At 39.2% G+C, this 17,783-nt stretch overlaps 1 protein-coding gene across 1 annotated transcript in view; it reads left to right on the top strand.

Annotated features, from left to right (window-relative positions):
* syne1a (spectrin repeat containing, nuclear envelope 1a) overlaps positions 1 to 17,783 on the top strand; it is a 111,894-nt gene that overhangs the window by 13,991 nt on the left and 80,120 nt on the right. Inside the window, 33 exon segments of the mRNA XM_026291110.1 lie at positions 687 to 794; positions 1,771 to 1,908; positions 2,128 to 2,292; positions 2,406 to 2,518; positions 2,661 to 2,829; positions 3,062 to 3,158; positions 4,406 to 4,602; positions 4,685 to 4,849; positions 5,071 to 5,220; positions 6,170 to 6,313; positions 6,779 to 6,928; positions 7,125 to 7,283; positions 7,610 to 7,774; positions 7,854 to 7,988; positions 8,081 to 8,239; positions 8,325 to 8,533; positions 8,745 to 8,817; positions 8,931 to 9,095; positions 9,344 to 9,475; positions 9,690 to 9,785; positions 11,644 to 11,784; positions 11,870 to 12,030; positions 12,526 to 12,676; positions 12,818 to 13,045; positions 13,145 to 13,243; positions 13,875 to 14,062; positions 14,170 to 14,293; positions 14,412 to 14,578; positions 14,884 to 15,037; positions 15,135 to 15,760; positions 16,790 to 16,969; positions 17,375 to 17,525; positions 17,617 to 17,781. Coding sequence (XP_026146895.1) covers positions 687 to 794; positions 1,771 to 1,908; positions 2,128 to 2,292; positions 2,406 to 2,518; positions 2,661 to 2,829; positions 3,062 to 3,158; positions 4,406 to 4,602; positions 4,685 to 4,849; positions 5,071 to 5,220; positions 6,170 to 6,313; positions 6,779 to 6,928; positions 7,125 to 7,283; positions 7,610 to 7,774; positions 7,854 to 7,988; positions 8,081 to 8,239; positions 8,325 to 8,533; positions 8,745 to 8,817; positions 8,931 to 9,095; positions 9,344 to 9,475; positions 9,690 to 9,785; positions 11,644 to 11,784; positions 11,870 to 12,030; positions 12,526 to 12,676; positions 12,818 to 13,045; positions 13,145 to 13,243; positions 13,875 to 14,062; positions 14,170 to 14,293; positions 14,412 to 14,578; positions 14,884 to 15,037; positions 15,135 to 15,760; positions 16,790 to 16,969; positions 17,375 to 17,525; positions 17,617 to 17,781 — 5,424 coding nt within the window.

Genomic DNA, 17,783 nt, shown 5'->3' with positions numbered 1-17,783 from the left:
CCGGGTCCTTTTGTAGAAACCATTAGTTCCCTCATGCCACCGTCTGTGCGTGTTTCAAAGTCACTGTAATTTGAACCATTTTCACCTCTTTGTTATACATACAGACAATGTAGGTTTTAATATTTCAGGGCATTGTATGCCTGTGACAGCATTAGTTTCGGGGAGGCAGGGAGGAGAACACGCGGCAGACGCTGGCAAGGTCATGATATAATCATCTTGATGACCCAAAGGCATTGCCTTGTGGAGGATGCCAAAATGTATGATGAGCGCCGGAAGAATAGGCTTAATTTCATTAGAATTAGCTGAACACTGCTCTCACTTTCTCACTCTTGTTCCTAATTCATAATAGGGAGGGTAAATGTGTGTAAAGTGATTAGTATCTCCCCCGCAGAGCTGATTTCTTGCTCCCCCGTGGAGAGGTTTGGGGCAGATCCGTACAATGGAGGAGAGGAACTCTGCAAACAGCATGAGTGCAAAGTCTGCGGTGGATTTATAAATGTGACATTAGTGATGCATGTTTGAACTGCAAAATTGTATTGAGTCGGGGGTTTAAAGTGCATTAAATTACTTTAGGTAAGCAAATGATTAGTGTGGAGCTCCCCAAGGGCCTTAAATCTGCGCAAATGTTTGCTTTTTGTCTTGTTTCTACAATCCTTACTAACTTGGTGCTCTTTTTTTTCTCTCAGAGGGAGCAGCGTAAGACACTGAAGGAGCTGAAAGCGTGGGCAGATCAGTTGGAGAGAGACTGTGCTCAAGCCCAGAGGGATGGAGGAAGTCTCGCTGTGCAGTATCAGGTGAGATCAGGGTCTCAGTCACAACCTTTTGGCTGAAAGCAATGTAGACAACATATTATATCAATTGGATGCCCAATGCCTGAGTGGTCAAATGGCCACTATTTATACTGATATTCAAGACACCAGTGTGGCTGTTGGTTGAAATATTGATATTACAGGTTAGTAAAAATATTTTGTTGACTAGCATGAATTTCAGGTTTTCTTACAAATTATTCTTTCATGCAAAGAAAAAATTACTCTTATAAACTGAATCATACTCATTCAGTCAGCAAATAGTTCAGAGCATTAAACATTAAAAAAATATTTCTAATATAAAATAAATATGTTAAATAATATAATTTTACAATTTTACTGTTTGAAAAAGAATTGTCAGGCATGATTTGAGATTTGATATCTTCACAGTGGTTTCAGATTTTGGCCACCACTGTGTGTATAGTCATCATAATTTATATGACTCTGTGTAAGTAAAATGGAAAAATGTGAAAAATATGGAGGATCCCAGACCAAACACTGGTTGCTTAAAACTCAGCACACTCCCACATATGCATGCAGACAATGCTAATATACATTAGAGCTGAGAGCACTCATTGCTCTTATAATCATGGGCACTACACACCAGTGAGCGACGTCTGTTGCTTTCTGTAGCGCCCACGGACATCTTCCATATTCAGAAGAACCAGAGCTCTGTAGCAGAGCGCGCATGGGTAGAGAGAAAGTGGAAAATTGGAGCCCATTAGTGCATGAATACATGCATGTGCAATTTGGCTGTTTAAATTCTTTTTCAGCTTTTGGCATGTCTCTCTTTCTCTCTTTCTCTTGCTTTGTCATTTTTTGGACAGGCTGTGTTATCTTGCGATCTTTCTCCTATTAGCATTACATTGGACGTTATTTGAATATTAAAAATGTCAGTAATTCAATATCCTGTAATTCTCTTTTTCTTTCACTCGCTCGCTTTCTGTCTCTCTTTTTTTCTAAGACATTCAAGCGTTATCGTGTACAGTTTGAGGTGCAGAGAAGACAAGTGGAAAAATGCATTCAGTCCACTCAGAAGGACAGCAAACTGACTGCAGATCAGGCTCTGGTCAAACAGGCCTGGGAGAGACTGTCTGCACGGGTCAGATACCCCATAGATTTGTGTTATTTTGATATGAAGCTAATTATATTAAATAGTCTCATTCTAATTCAAGTCCATTTACTTTATTTATGAATCACTTAATATTTTTTTTTACTTTTGAGGACATTCAAATTTAGTCTAAATAAGTCCACACAAGGTGTTATATAGTTGTTGTTTTTGTGTGTGTGTGTGTGTGACGTGGTATTTTTCTTGCTGCAGTTCTTAGATTGGCATCTACAGCTGGATAGTGGTTTGCCTCATCCTTTGGGTGAAGTTGGAGTGTGGTTACATCAAGCAGAGAAGATCCTACGAGAGGATCTGGTTCCTCAGCAAGCCCATGACGAGACCGCCAAAGCCATTCACAAAAAGCTCCTACACGACCAGGTAAATGAAGGAAATCTGTGTTTTTCTGTATGAACGTGGTGTAATGGATAATGGATGAATGAGAATCTACTAATGAGTCTTAACATTATATTTATCTGTGTTTTATTGTGCAGGAGATCTTAAGGCTTCTCGAAAGACACAAGCATACCTTGCAATTAATACACAGAGACAGATGTGTTAATAATGTCCCCATTCCCATGGAACAACTGCAAGACATGGCAGAGAGGTAAAAATCATAACAGTTTCTACAGAGATTCAATTTATAATAGAATTGAAAATTACATTTGCAAAGGCTAAAAGAAAAACTTTTATAATATGATATGATATGAAATGATATTATTAACCTGCTTTTATTTAACTGCCTTCAGATTAAACTACATATCTACCTCCTCCCATGTTCACTTGAGCAAACTGGAATTCTGGGAGACAAAATACTCTATGCTGGCATTTTTGACACTAGTGGAGTCCAAGCTCAAATCCTGGATTATTAAATATGGCCGACTGGAATCAATGGAGCTTTTGCTACAAAGCTATGGTGTAAGTTTTCAAGCCAGAAACATTGCAAGAGACTGTTTAACAGTATTTTTTTCTTATTATTGTTCCCTCAGCTCCTCCATTACCTAACCATGCATGCATCCATGTTTTCATACTTTTTGAGTCAATACCATCACATTCAATATAGCCTAAGATACATATTACTTCACTTTGTGCTTTGATTCCACAATTAAAATATTTGATCTTCACTTGTGTTCATTCTTTACTTCTGTAGTCTTTTGTTGAGGGGCAGCAGTTCTTTGAGAAGTATGAATCCAGTCACCAGGCTCTTATAAATGCTGCCGAGCTCTACATTAAAGCAGACAGCTCAGGTATGTTTCATATACTCAACAATGATGTGCTTTATATGTATGCATGCATGCCTATGGCTCTGCTAAGTGGTAGCTTAGTAACAACACTACAACTTTTAGCAATGATTTTGCAGTTTCATCCTGGTTTCACTGGTTCAAGAAGGAATTTTCTTATTTTTCTCATCAAATTAAATGAGAATCATTAATTATGGAAAAATATGTTTTCCTGAAAAACTGAAGGTGGTGCACGGGGAAGAAGGGGATTTAATTCCTTTTTCAATGTTTTTTTATCAGGGCTCATGAATTTTAGCAGTAGTGGCAGCCTTGGGTGAATCAAAAAAATATATTTGAAATGTAGAAATCATATCATGGCTGTGCAGATAAAGGCACTTTTTTTTTTGAAAAAGAAAATGCTTAACATTTGACCATCTCAGTGTCCAGAGGGCAGAATGATAGCAGCTCACCTCGTTTCACCCTCAGTCGCTCAGTAGTCAATCAGTCTCTCTGCCTGCAGCATCTTCCTGCTGTCTCTGTCTCTCTCTGTGTGCTTCGTTCTTGCTCTATTCCTTTTGGTTTTTCTTTCTCCTTCTACGTTCATGCCCCTCTCCTCGGGCCACTGGTAAATGAGGTTTTCCCAGACACAGAGCTCAAAAGGGAATTCCAGTCCATTAGAGCAGATACTGTATTCTAATTGGGTTTCTTTGGGCAATAGACTGCCAACATGTTGCTTTGTTCGTGCCTCAGGCAATCTCAACATAGAGGTGGTCTTTGTGTTATATATCTGAAGTGCGATTGGAAGATCACAAAATCCATCTCCCAGAAGCCAATCACATCTTATCGTTGTGATCTAGAGCAGTGGTTCTCAACTGGTGGGTGGCAACACAAAACTGGGTCATGGGTCTGTTCTAAAAGCATCACCGACAGGAGACGTTATGTCCCGTTATATTATAGGAATAAAATAAAATAGAAATATTCAATAAAAGCGTTATAATTTAAAATAAACAATATTATTATTTTAGATTTAAAATGTAAGAAAAATCTAGTGAAAATCAGAAATGTTGAGTTAATAAAATGTAAGTAAAAAAATATTTATAGATACTATAATACCATTTACTGTAAAAATACTAAAATTACACTGTATATTATCACTGCAATGCTAAGAGATGGCAATAATAATAATTACCTTTTGAAAGGGAAGGTTAAATGCTTGTTGCTGACATCAAGAACTGTATGTTCTGCTTTTGAATGTGAATGTTTTGATTTTGTAGTTGAGGGAGGGGTAAAGCTCTTCCTGCGGGAGGTGTCTGATCAGTGGAGGAGTCTGTCGGTGGAGGTGCGAAGCGTAAGGTCTATGCTGGAGGAGGTGCAGTGTAACTGGATGAGGTACAACAGTTGTGTGGCCTCATTGCAAGCCTGGCTGGAGGATGCTCAGGAGGCTCTTAGACAACCTGAGAACACCAAACGGGTGAGACATCCACATACTGTATATGCAAATGACTAGTAGAGCTGTGTTTCTAGTACATTCTCATTCTCTTTTGTTCTTCTAGGAGTTTTTTCGTAATCTTCCACACTGGATGGACCAGCACGCTGCTATGAATGATGCAGGAAACTTTCTGATTGAGACCTGTGATGAAACAGTGACACGTGACATAAAGCATCAGCTCCTACTTCTCAATGGAAGATGGAGGGAGCTATTTCTGAAGGTCAAACAGGTAAACAAATCTTAAAGACAAGAAACTGGTCAGTTTAAAGAGATGGTTCACCCAAAAATGTAAATTCTTCCACTGAATCTTATTGCTTTTTTTCTTTCTTTAATGTCAGAGCTGCTATAAATAATTGATTTTGTGTTTCATGGAGGAAAGAAAGTCATATAGAGTTCATGTTTAAGTGAACCATTGCTTAAATTATAAACTCTGTTTTTCTCTCTTCACAGTATGCTCGTCTTCCTGAGACTCATAATGTGAGGATGCACCAGGATGTCAGCTTAGACATAGAAGAGTTTCTGGACACTTCCATTACCAAACTTTCCTCGCCGCTTCAAGTGTCATTGTTGGATGTCAAAGCCTTTATGCAGGATGTTGAGGTAAAGTGGTTTCAACATTTACTGTGTTTGGAGTGTGTTGTTATAGGAGACATCAGATGCCCATTTCCCACAAGTTGTTATGATTCTTTAGGGTCTGCATGAAATGTCTATAACATACTTTGGTTAAAATATCTCAATGTTAGTGCAAACCCCTCTTTTAACAGCTCTGATCACAGCAACTCAATTCGGTGCATGTTCCTTTGAATGCTAATGAGCTCTGCTCACCCCGCCCCTCTCTCCTGTGGGATGACGAGCAGTTCTCTAAAGCTGTAAACTTAAGCTGCTTTCGTCAAGGAACTTGCTAACTAGCACATTATTAGGAAAGGCGATTTGCAAAGTAAATAATAATAATAATATTCACTTCTTCTGGAGGAGAAGCTGGATCACGATAGATTCACACGAATACATTTTGGTAGATCGGGGGTGGATTTTCTAAAAAAAAAAAAAAAAAGGTAATCCACTGTGTCTTCAGCAACTCAGATGTTGGGAGGAAATGATGTTCATTATTTCATCCAACAACAAAACACCACAGTGGCTTAGGAATCAGTCTTGTCTACACCTGCTCCAGTGTCGAAACAATGGCGGACAGTTTACAGCTCACTCAGGGCGGGTCTGTGGTAAAACACCAGTGTCAATCAACAATCGTGGGAGGGGCCTGCCAAAAGTACATCACACTGCCAAGAATCATAGAACAGCTTGATCTGAGAAAGAGCTTATTATTTATGGGGATTTAAAAAAAAAGCACTGGGTGTATTTTTATCATTATAGGGTGGTAGTCTACACACACTGCCAACACACATTTATGCTCAAACAGCATGTAAAAGTGAATTATGCAGCTGATGTCCTCTTTTCTGTATGTGCAAACGCAGAAATGATAAATAGAAGTACAGTTCATTTGAGTTCACCTACTTTAAGCTTTCTGATATACGTAATTTCACATGCATTATAGGACATCAAGCACAGGCTGCCTGGTGTGGAAGCACAATATAAGGCATCTGCTCGCTCTGCACAGCTTCTGGCCAAAGACTCTATCCTTGGTAGCGGAACTAAAGCACTTTCTTCTATAACAACCACAGAAGCACAGCTCCATCAGGTTTGTGCAGTGTTTGCACCAATATTTTGTTATCATTTCCATCTGAAAAAGTTCTTGTGTTGTTTTTATTTGGTGGAACACAAAATGAGACATTTAGAAGGAGCGTTCAACCTAATCTTAACAGTCCATTTAAAGTGATGGCGATCACAAGTGTTCTTTTTTTAAGAAAGAAGAAAAGCATCATAAACAGAACTAGAACTATAAATGCAAGTCTTTTGGACTTTTGGACTTCATGGTACTTTCTCTCACTGTAGGAGCCGGACAGCCTCTGGTCACCATTCATTTTCGAAAACAAATAGCATTCTGCTGAAAATCTGATTCTGTGTTCCACCAAATAAAAACAAAATCACATAAGTTTGCAACAGTATGAGGGTGAATAAATCACAGAATTGTCATTTTCAGTGATATGTCTGAGAATAAATGTTGTGTGATTGTTTGTTTGTTTGTTTGTATGTATGCACACAGCTGAAAGAAAAGTGTCCTTTAATTCTGAGGGAGTGCCAGGCACTATTTCCTCTGTTAGAGGAGTTAGAGAAACAAATCACAGCTTTCTACCAGACAGCGGAGCATGCTGGACATATCATCACACAGCAACACAACCAGGAAATGTGCCAGGTCAGTACAGACCACTGGGAGAAAAAGATTATTGGGCCATGAAGAATACAGTGTGGTCAAGTAGTAATGAAGTGGCAAATAAGTGCCTGTCTTCTGTAATCCGACAAGGATTCAGTAGGGAAAAGGTCCCTGGCTGTATCTGTGTGAACGAGAATTGATCTCTTGTGTTTATTTCTGTTTTATTCATTTTTGGCAGGAGCTACAAACTCAGCAGCAGACCTGTAAGCGTTGTGTTTGCGCTATGGAGCGCACTTACCTGTCCCTACAGAGGGCGCTGTGCTGTGCGAAATCTCTACACAATTTTGACATGTCCTTCCTACAGAACAGAGTTACCGAGATTCAGACTACTGCACAGGTAGTAGTACTACATTACAGATGTGCAATAAAATTTTCATACACTACTATTTAAAAGTTTTCCTTTTATTCAGCAAGTTGTGAAAAAAAAAAATAATTTTTTAGTGTTACAGAATATATCAATTTCAAGTAAAGGCTGTTCTTTTCAACTCTCTATTAATCAAAGAATCATATTTTCCACAGTTATATCAAGCAACAAATCAGTTTTCTGTGTTGATAAAATAAGAGAGCACCAAATCAGTATATTAGAATGATTTCTTGCTTGTGTTCTATTGAAAAAAGGTCAGCTACAGAGCTGATAGAGTAACTGTGTTCTGCTGTGGTCAGGCTCTAATGCAGGAGGCTTTAGAATGGAGGCAGGTGGCAGAGACTAATGGCAACCTCATGCGGAGATATGAAGAGTCTCGTGCTGACCTGGAGAAGGTGCTGCGCGTGGGCCAGGCCTGTTTAAAGGAAAGGGGAGAACCAGATGAGCTGTTCTTCAAACATAATGTACGTCAATAATGTCTTAACCTTCAAACATTTTTAACTTGTCCTGTTTCTCTAATTAAGTGTATAATTATATGCTCAGGATTTCTTTGGGCGACTGGACCAGCACATATTAAGTGCTTATTTAAAGGCTTGTGATGACCTCACTGATATCATCTCTGAGGACGACCAACAGAGTCTGCGGGAGACAGTCAGGCGACTGCACAAGCAATGGAAGGTCAGTTGAAAGGTTAAAAAATCTGAAAATTACGACAGTTAAACCAGAACTTCTTCTGAAGGAGTAATCATGATGCATTTTCTTTCTATAAGGACATACAAGCCGAGGCTCCATCCCATCTGCTCAGACTCCGGGTGGAAACAGAAAGACGTTTGGTGATGGCCACGCTACAGGAGTGTCGGGTAGAGCTGAAAAGGGAGGACAAGGCCCTGCTCACAGCCGGCAGTGAAAGAATGATCAAAGAACACAGGGTGAGATACAGAAGATGACGAAAAGATCTCGCAAGTTACGTTTCATGAAAACTGAAAATTAACATTGATTTGTGTATCTTAATAGGCCTTTTTCAGACAGAAGAACCCTCTTTCTGCTTGTGAGAAGCGACTAAAGACAATGGAGCATCTCTGTCAGGATCTTCCAGAGAATGACATGGGCCATCAAACGCTGGAGGAGACCAGAGATCATCTTTCGGAGGTCAGGGGTTTAGTAGAACGAACACACTTGAGACTACAACAGCACCCGGATAAATGGCGAGAGTGGCATGCCAGGTGAGGGACACATTACAGATTGAATTCTGTCCATATTGCTTGTTAATTGCAATTAAATGCAAAAAAGTAAAATAGTTAACATTTTTATTAAATACACTTTAGGACTGAACTTCAGAGTGATTTTTCTCACAAGAGACAACATATGCTGGTGATCAGGTTATTTTTTGGTGTGTGATTTTTTTTATTTTTTTATTTTTTGGCTGTGCTCCAGGTTTAGTGAGCTATCTGGATGGCTTCTTTCCCAGCAGACATCTCAGAGTGATGCTGAAAACTCCTCAGTCCAGGTAAGCTCACCCCAAATCTGCATGATTAATGCTCATCTGCATACGGTTTATGTGAATGCAGACCAATGTCCACTGGGGGCCTTAAGCTGGCCTCTCTCTTCTTCCTTCTGCAGATGCAGCGTTGGGCGGTCAAGGCTCAGGGCGAGACTCTGGACTGGCTCAAAGTTCGTCTTGCTGTCCTGGAGGACATAAGTCCTGAGACTGAGGTTCACACACAGAGAGCTGCTCTTGATAAACTCTCACAACAGTTTTCTGCGCTGCTGCTGTCTCTGTCTGAGGTGAAGGGTGGTCTTCATGTCTTCATGTTTGCTCATTTGCCATAAATGCCATGTTACCTTTGGAAAGGAAATGTCTGCAAAAGAAAATGTTATGCAAATGTTAATATATGGTTTTTGGAATATAATTTTCCAATTTGCGCATAATCTACTCGGAACTTTGCATTGTACAGATATCTGTGGCAGTATTGTTCATGACATTTTGTTCTGAAGATGTTTTGCATGGTTAAACTCTTTTATTGTTTTCTCAGGAGGATCCTGTTGCAGTGGCCAATGAAGGGAACATAAAGGCTGGAGAGGAGGTGACCCAGACACAGGAACACAGAAGAATTCTGAATGCAGAGAATGTTACAGAGGCCAAACAGTTGCTCCTCATTCACCAGGTAGAATTAATTTTCTTGACACACACAATGCAATAGACATTATGAATCTGCTTTGATTTTATTTGCTAATCTGATAGCTGTGAATAAGTGATTCTTTTTCATGCGTGATATTGCATGGGGGAAAATCACAGAATCATTTATTTAATTTTTGTCTTCCCCTTCCATTTTCCTTTCTCAATCTTGTCTGTCTCACCCTTTCATGGTGTGTACATAGCAGAATATGAAAACCCAGCAAAAAAAAGTGACAGATCTCCAGTCTCAAGGTAATTTCTGTAAAGAAGACTGGGCAGCTCAAGAGAAACACCTGCAGGTAATGCTTTCAATCAAATGATGATATTTACACATATTATAATTTGTTTTAATCCCATGGAAGTGTCTGTAAAAACTCGTCAGAAAGATTTACATAATTTAACTCATAGCATTTTAGCAACAAAGGCAGGATCCTAAGTGTTACATGTATTTTATGTGGATTTGTACATAAATGTATACATTTTATGATTGATAAGATTATTTATTTCTGTTTATACTTCCGTGTAGTCTGTATTGTATAAAATATTTTAAACTAAACTATTAGAATCTTAAATAATGACTAATGGTAGTTCTCATTAAAAAAAATTCAAGTTATGCCAAGCTTTAAGCAATTTTTATTTAGATAGAAATTGTAATGAATGAATGTGTTGGTGGGTGTGGAGAGGAGTTGCAGAAAGAATGGTCTCTTTTTAATAATAAAATTAAACAAATGAACAAATCCCCCCCGAGGGAAAAAAAAACCCAAAACAGGCAGGCTAGGAACTGCACTACAGAAAGATATAACACATGACATAAAACAGATCAGCACAGGAATGCACCAAACACCAGAAGAATAAATAGGGAAACAAACTAGGGTAACGAGGGAGACACAGGTGGAGCAACTTAAACAATGAGGTAACAAGATGTGCAGGGTCAGACAATAGACAGGAGAGAGCACATGGCACCAAACACACAAAAACAAGCCATGTGCTCACAGAAAAACACAGTGTCATCTATTGACCATCCTGGACACACCAGCTGAAGACTGTGACAGAACCCCTCCTTTAAGGAGTGGATTCCAGACACTCCAACAAAAGAAATCCCATAGGGTGGCAGAACGGAGGAGGGTCAGGGGGAGGGATGGCAGGCCAGGCCCGTGTAGTGGACAATGACCTGGACACAGAGGCGGCAAGGGGGGTCCCAGCAGGGTAGGAGGCCAGGGCGGAGGGTAAGCCCACCAGGGCAGAGCCAGAGGGACAGACCAGCAAGGCTAACGCCAAAAAGCAACCTCGGTGGGTGACGAGGGCGGAGCCAGGAGCTTGGCAGGCAGTTAGGGCAGATCCGATGACCCCCTACCCCCCAGTTGCTCAGGCAGGACTGCAATGAAGAGCAGCGAGAGGTTATTAACAGCCTTGATTTCCATAACAGGACTGGCAGACAGTTTAGCAACAGTAACTATAGTCTCCTTGGCTGGGACAAGACAGACTGAGAGTTCAGGAGTGGGCACCACCGCCCAGAGAGGAGCTGAAGTGGATGCTGCCACTTTGGCTTTTGAGTGGGCTTTGAAGCAGCCCATGCCCACAGAACAGCCATGAAGTGAAAGGCAAATACGGCTTCTTGATTATGGCATCAGCGAAATCAGGTAGCTCTGTGGTGATCTCTGGGACCATCCGAGTAAGTCCTCCAGGACCACCGGACTTGGGACCACAGAATTCAGGTCCTACAGGACAATAGAGAGAGCACAACACAAACCATGTGCTCACAGAAAAAACACAGTGTCAGCTGGTGGCCATCTTGGGCACGCCAGCTGAAGACTGTCACAGAATGAATGAATAAATTAAATAATAAAATCCTTATACTTAATCCTTATCAAGTAAATCACAAACAACTGTAAAAGTAATGGGAAATTTGAATGTTATTGTGGACAATGGGGGGTCCTTGCAATCAAAAAAGACCTTTAAATTATCCTTTCTTCAGAGGGCCGAGCTTGCTTCCAACAGAGAGTCATTACTGTTTGGCTACCGTTCGAGTACTTATTTACTGTTTACTGCAACAAAAAGAAATGGCAAGAAATGTAATCACTCAAGATAACTTTTAGTTGGTTTCACCGCTACAACAATTAGATGGTACAGTGATGTGTGATTCTCATTGGTCATTAGGTCACTGTGAGTGCATGGCAGGAGTTTGACTTGGAGAGAGAGGCCATCTGGCAGTTTGTGTGTCTTGTCAGTCCTATCCTGCAGAGGGAGCTCATCTTCAGCAGCCTGGACAACCTCAAGACTGAAATGAAAAATGTTAAAGTGAGAGCACAGATAGAAAATATAGCAGTTTGTTTAATGAACTTTGAACTGAGAATAATACTCTTATCTGTGTGTGTTTATTTAGGATCTTCATGAGCAGGGTAACATGTTTGTGGTAAGATCTGAGTCCCTGGTGAAGAAGGCAGCAGATATTAAACTTGGGTCTCAGAATGAGTCTTTACTACAGGATCAGGCCCGGTCAACAAAAGAGAGGCTGCAGGAGATACAAACCAGCCTCACGAAAATGTAATTCAGAATTAAGTCAAAATGTCTTTGTCTACTGTATAAACATGTACTGTACAATTCAAGAATATTTCATTTGTAATGTTATTTCATGCTGATTAAATCTTCTTTTGAACTGGGTGCTAAATAATGCAGATAAAGTGTAAAAATGCTATCAAACTCTGTGTGCAGAGCACTTTCATGACTACTGTATGTATAATAACAAACTTAAGTACAATTTTAATTTAAAAGTATTACTTAAATATACCATCATGTTACTAAACATACTAAAGCACATGTTATAATAATATAATTGTTATAAAGCACGTTATAATACATTTTGATTTAATTGTAAATAACATGCAATTAAGTGTCTGAAAACATTACATTCAGTTTGCTCTTAATTAAATTCTTCTAAAGGATATTATTTCTGGACTTGCTTATCTTTTTAAATGTATCCTAAAGTGTACTTATTTTTCACAAGTGATGCTTCTTTCCTGTCTGTCTCTGTTCCAATAGTTTGTCAGATCTGGAGATGATGCACAGATGGTGGCAAGGTTTCAGCCGTGAGTCTGAGGCTTTCTTCTCTTGGGTCTGTGATAGTAAGAAGGAGCTTGAAGCTTTCAGCAGAACCTCTGCCAACCTGGATGAGCAGATTCACGCTGTGGAGGTAAACAGAGAAAATGGATGTTGTAAACCTGGATCAGAAGACTGTAACTTAATAAACATAACTAAATTAACCAGACAACATGATAGGTTTCATTTAGCGTTCAGTGAATGATGTCTCCTCGTTGTTTTCACTCATTCTTAGATGCTGAAGGAGGTCTTAGAGGAGAAGATGGACGTCTTTAGCCGATTGGAGGCAGAATTTCATACCTTACTTAATTTTGTCACACCGAATGAGGCAGGGCGAATTAAAGCACGTCTGATGCAGATTGGAAGATACCGGGAGGAGTTTAAGAACAGTGTGGAGCAAAGAGAAGCAGAGCTTTACTCTAGCTTGAAAAATACAAAACAGTTTATCCAAGATCTCAATGAGGTGACACTAGATACAGTACATGGATCTATCTTTTCATCTGAATTGATATCATTTAAGCCATTTTAGATGTGTGTTACTCAATGTTTTCATGCACCTTAGGTGGAAGGTTTCCTGAATGGACTACAGGAAAAACTGAACGTACCAGTGTCTTCATGTACATCAGCATCAATGACATATAAAACTCTCCATGAACATATGGTTAGTGTTTGGGAACAGATGACTTAAAGACCTAAATAAACAATCTCAATACTATATATACAGTACAGTCCCATATTGACCTGGGGTGTCAAACTCAAATCTGAGGCCACTGGCCAAGAGCTTCAACAAATACCATTAAATCAGTCAAAATCTAATTTTGATGTATTAGTCAAACATTTTTTAAATGGAAAAAAATACTAAAATATATACCAATCAGTTCACATGTACAATTTTATATTTATGAATATTACATTTTATTTCAGTCTGATAAATAAAATTAAGGTTGAGCTGTGAAATGTCTGTTTGTTGCTGCCTCCTAGGATCATCTTTGTGTTTTTTAATAAGCCATGTGGAAAAATATATTGACTGCTGTTTAATAAGAGACTATTGAAGACTAAACCAAAATGAAGAAAGTTCAAATCAATTTGCAGACTGGCTTAAAGAATAAAATATTTACACTTGTAAGGCTGTATGTAATATATAAATCCCAAATTTGGCCTGTGGGCCATAAGTATGAGACCCCTATTCAAGACCAAATACTGTTGTTTTAATAAAATATGTTAATTTAAAGGCCCCTGAATCTGCTAGAGTAACATTTTTGTGACACAAACTGCATTTCTTTCATTCTCAGGAAGTAGTGCAGCGTCTGCAGCAGCTGGGGCCCAGGCTGATGTCTCTGAGTCTGGGCTGGAGGAGGCTGTCTGATGGCGGACGGCTGGAGAAAGCTGTGGCTGACCTTCAGCAAGCTCACAAATTACATACCCAGCAAGCCACTGAAAAACAATCAAAACTGGAAAACCGGTTGACTTTGTGGCAGAGGCATGTGTTTGAATGTATTTGTTACAAAGTGTGTGTTGAAAGAGGTCTTTGTCACACAAATTAAAACTGTAATGGAAAACACAATGTTTTGATTCTTTGGTTTTTAGATATGAGAGAGATCTCTCACATTTGCAGTCCTGGTTGAACAGGTGCGAATCTCTATGCAGTTCAGATTCTCCATACCTGACCACGGACAATGTAAAGCTACAAAGCCAGCTTCAGATGCTGCAGGTAAGGTCGGAAAGGGCAAGACTCTTGGTGGCTTTTTTAAAATCCTGTTGTGTGAAAATGTGGGACTCTGTGTCTTTAATTGCAAATAACCTATTTTTTTTCCCGTATGATGTACCAGGACATGCAGTCAGAAGTTCCCTCTCAGGAGGCTTTGTTGGAAAGTTTGGAGACCCGTGCAGATTCTCTGTACTCTTCGGCCTCAGAAGAAAGGACCTCAGAGCTTCGAGATCTTCACTGTAACCTGGAGGAGAGGTGGTGTTCTCTCAGTACCAGTATACCACTCAGGTACTAACAACATCATTTGGATGCTTTTTAGTCCGGTTTGCTGATGTTCTCATAAAATATGCATGGGGACATATGCAAAATCTGTCTATAATGAGGATGTTTCACATTAGGACCTGCCTGGCATTAGCATTAGCAAGTAGTAAATCAAGGTTCAAATGTTTGAAAGCATCTTTTATGCTCACCAAGGCTTCATTTAATTCTTTGTAAAGAGCAGTATGTTTCTCACTGCAAGTTTTATATGATTTCATTTGCATATTCCTTCGATATGGATGGCTGGGATCTGACCTTTAATTTAATATTTTCAGGATTCAGGAACTTCAGTCCCATCTTTCTAAGTTAGAGCAGTTCAGTCAGATCTCACTTGCTCTGACTCAGTGGAGTGAGAACTTCCTCAGGCACATCCAAAGCACTTGCAAAGTCAGCATCACTGATCTACAGTCTGCTGATTCCAAAACCAAGGTATATTATGTCTTTTTAGTATATCATCAAATCATCATCCTTTCATGTCTAAATTGAAACATATAAATAAGTATATGTTTTCTCCAATGGTTAAAAGGAGGACAGAGTGTCCCTTCAGACCCAGGGAAGGTCACTGGAGGCCTTACAGCCACATCTAGATGCCCTCAGCCCATCTTTAGCCCCAAAAGACCTGCAGCATCTCCAGACCAGGAAGGAAGACCTCCTTCAACTCTTCAGTGAAGCTCAGAGTTTAATAGAGCATCGTGATGAAGCTCTAATCAAACTAAAAGGCTTCTGTGAGACCTACAATAAAGCCAGAATCTCTCTACAGACATTCCAGGATGCTGATGAAGAAAGAGGGAGCTGGGATGACTCCAAAGTCAGGGACATAAATCAGGAACTCGGGGACCTCGCCAAGGAGTTAGCTTGTCTGGAGGTGCAGGCCATTAGCCTGGATATCCTCCTGAACAAAGCACATTTTCATTTACAGGGGGCAGAGGAGGAAAGAACATCATGCAGAGGGCTGGTGGATGATGTTGCATTGGGCGTGCAGGTGCTTCACAAAAACATTGGGACAAAGCAGAGTGAAGCAGAGGCACTAGCCACCATGTGGAGTTCCTTTAGGGGATGGAAGGAGCTGTTGCTTGGGAGTCTGGCAAAGCTGGAGGAAAGAGCCAATATACCATGGCCTACAGAAGCAAGCACACATGCCTTCCAACAGAGGTACAGGCACTTATGTGTTTTCTCTGCCATTACTGTCTTTAGGGCCTTTAAACACCAGCTCTGATGTGGCTGGTATTTCATTTCTGGTACTGAAATCAGTTTTGGGTATGATTACAATTGGACAGTGCTACTGTACATAAATAGAGGTGTAAACCGTGTTCAAAATGTTTCAGAGAGAATGAACACTGCATTCGCAAGAAAAATTCGTCAAAACATCAGCAAAAGACCTTGACTAAAATAAACACTTAAAACGTCAGTTTTATCAAATTTATAATACATGTTTAATATAATTTTTATATATTTAATTTGAACTCTGGCATTTTATGTGATTTTACTTAAGTGTAATGTAAATATATATAATAAATAAAATATATTTTTCCTATTCTTTATAGATTATGAAGTATTATTATTAATAATAATAATAATACAAAAATATATTTAGTTTTTTCTTTAATTTTACAGTTTTAGTAATTTTGTTGTTTGTCATTTTTAGTATTTTTTTCTTGTTTTTTTTTCTTTATTCTTATATCTATATAAGTTTTGTTAAAATTTCAGTTTTAGTAATTTTACTACATAAAGTAATATAATTACTAATTTATAATTAAAATGAGACTGAAAATTAGAATAATTTTATTTCTAGTAATGAAAAAAAGCACCTATAATAACCCTGGTGTGTGTGTGGTTATATATATATATATATATATATATATATATATATATATATATATATGTATATGTATATGTATATATATATATATATATATATATATATATATATATATATATATATGTATATGTATATATATATATATATGTATATATATATATATATATATATATATATATATATATATTAATGTATATGTTTTATAATAATATGTATATTTAAAAGCATTCATATACAATATAAGTGTGCACTTCATTTTACACCATTTAGTTGTTTACTGTGAGCAAATGTAATTTGAGTTTTGTAATTTTACTGTAACAATGGCAAAATCTGTGCAATACTGTTTTAATAATTTTTTTCAGGTTGTGGCTGCTGAAGCAGTTGCAAGAGGAGCTCCAAGCCCTGCAGCACAGTCAGCTGTGGTTGGGAGAAAGAGGAGAACAACTGGCCCACAGAGACTCTGAGCTGGCAGGGGAAGCCCAGCGGGACGTAGCCTTGGTCCAGTCCACCTGGGAGAGGATTAGGGCAATTATTGTGGAGGAGTGAGTATTTCACTATTCAAGCCTTATACAGTACACCAAGTTCCCATTGAAACGTAGTATGTTTGAATAGATGAATGGTTTGTCAAATTGAACTTGATATGGATGACTTATGGGAGGGAGAGCCTAGACCGGGCCAGTGCATTGATGGATGGGTGTTTTGACAGGTTGTGACTGTTGCCATGTTTAAATATGATTTAAATGTGGTTTATTGTGTGTGTGTTGTTTGATGGATATGTGGGTGAATCTCTAAATAGATTATCCTTTGGATTAAAGAAACTGAAGAAAGGGGAGAGTGTTTTGAGCTATTGCCAAGACTGCAGTGTGTTTTTGCAAAGCTCTATTGATGTTTCCCTCGCTTCGTGCCTAAAATCTGAGACTTGGCTGCTTGTGTTTGTGCCCGTACAGCCATGACCTTTGTGCAAACCTGCTGGAGCTCTGTAGGGGATATCAGACCCTGAGAACCAGGATCAGCTCTGTTGTAGAGAGAGCTCATGCCATCACAGTGGCCCACTCGGACCCACACAACCCAGAGGATATCCGCAGAGCTTTGTCACGGGTTAGTGACTCAGTGTGTGCTACCTATTAAACAACAGATCTCTACTATGATAACAAGCACACAGGTAATAAGGTTATCTCTGTTTGCTCAGCTTGAAGCGGTGAGGCCAGAGTTGGCGGCCACTAAGGAGGACCTGAATAAGCTCATTGGTTCAGGCAAACACCTGACCGGTGTATTGAAGAAGCTTCCAGAGGAAAGCATTCAGAGTGAAAATATCACAATGGAGATAGATGCCATTGTCGATCAGTGGCTGGATGT

This window comes from Carassius auratus, chromosome 20 (assembly GCF_003368295.1).
Source record: "Carassius auratus strain Wakin chromosome 20, ASM336829v1, whole genome shotgun sequence".
Taxonomy (NCBI): Eukaryota; Metazoa; Chordata; class Actinopteri; order Cypriniformes; family Cyprinidae; genus Carassius; species Carassius auratus.
Note: the sequence above shows the minus strand (reverse complement) of the source record. Positions and strands in the feature narration are given on the sequence as shown.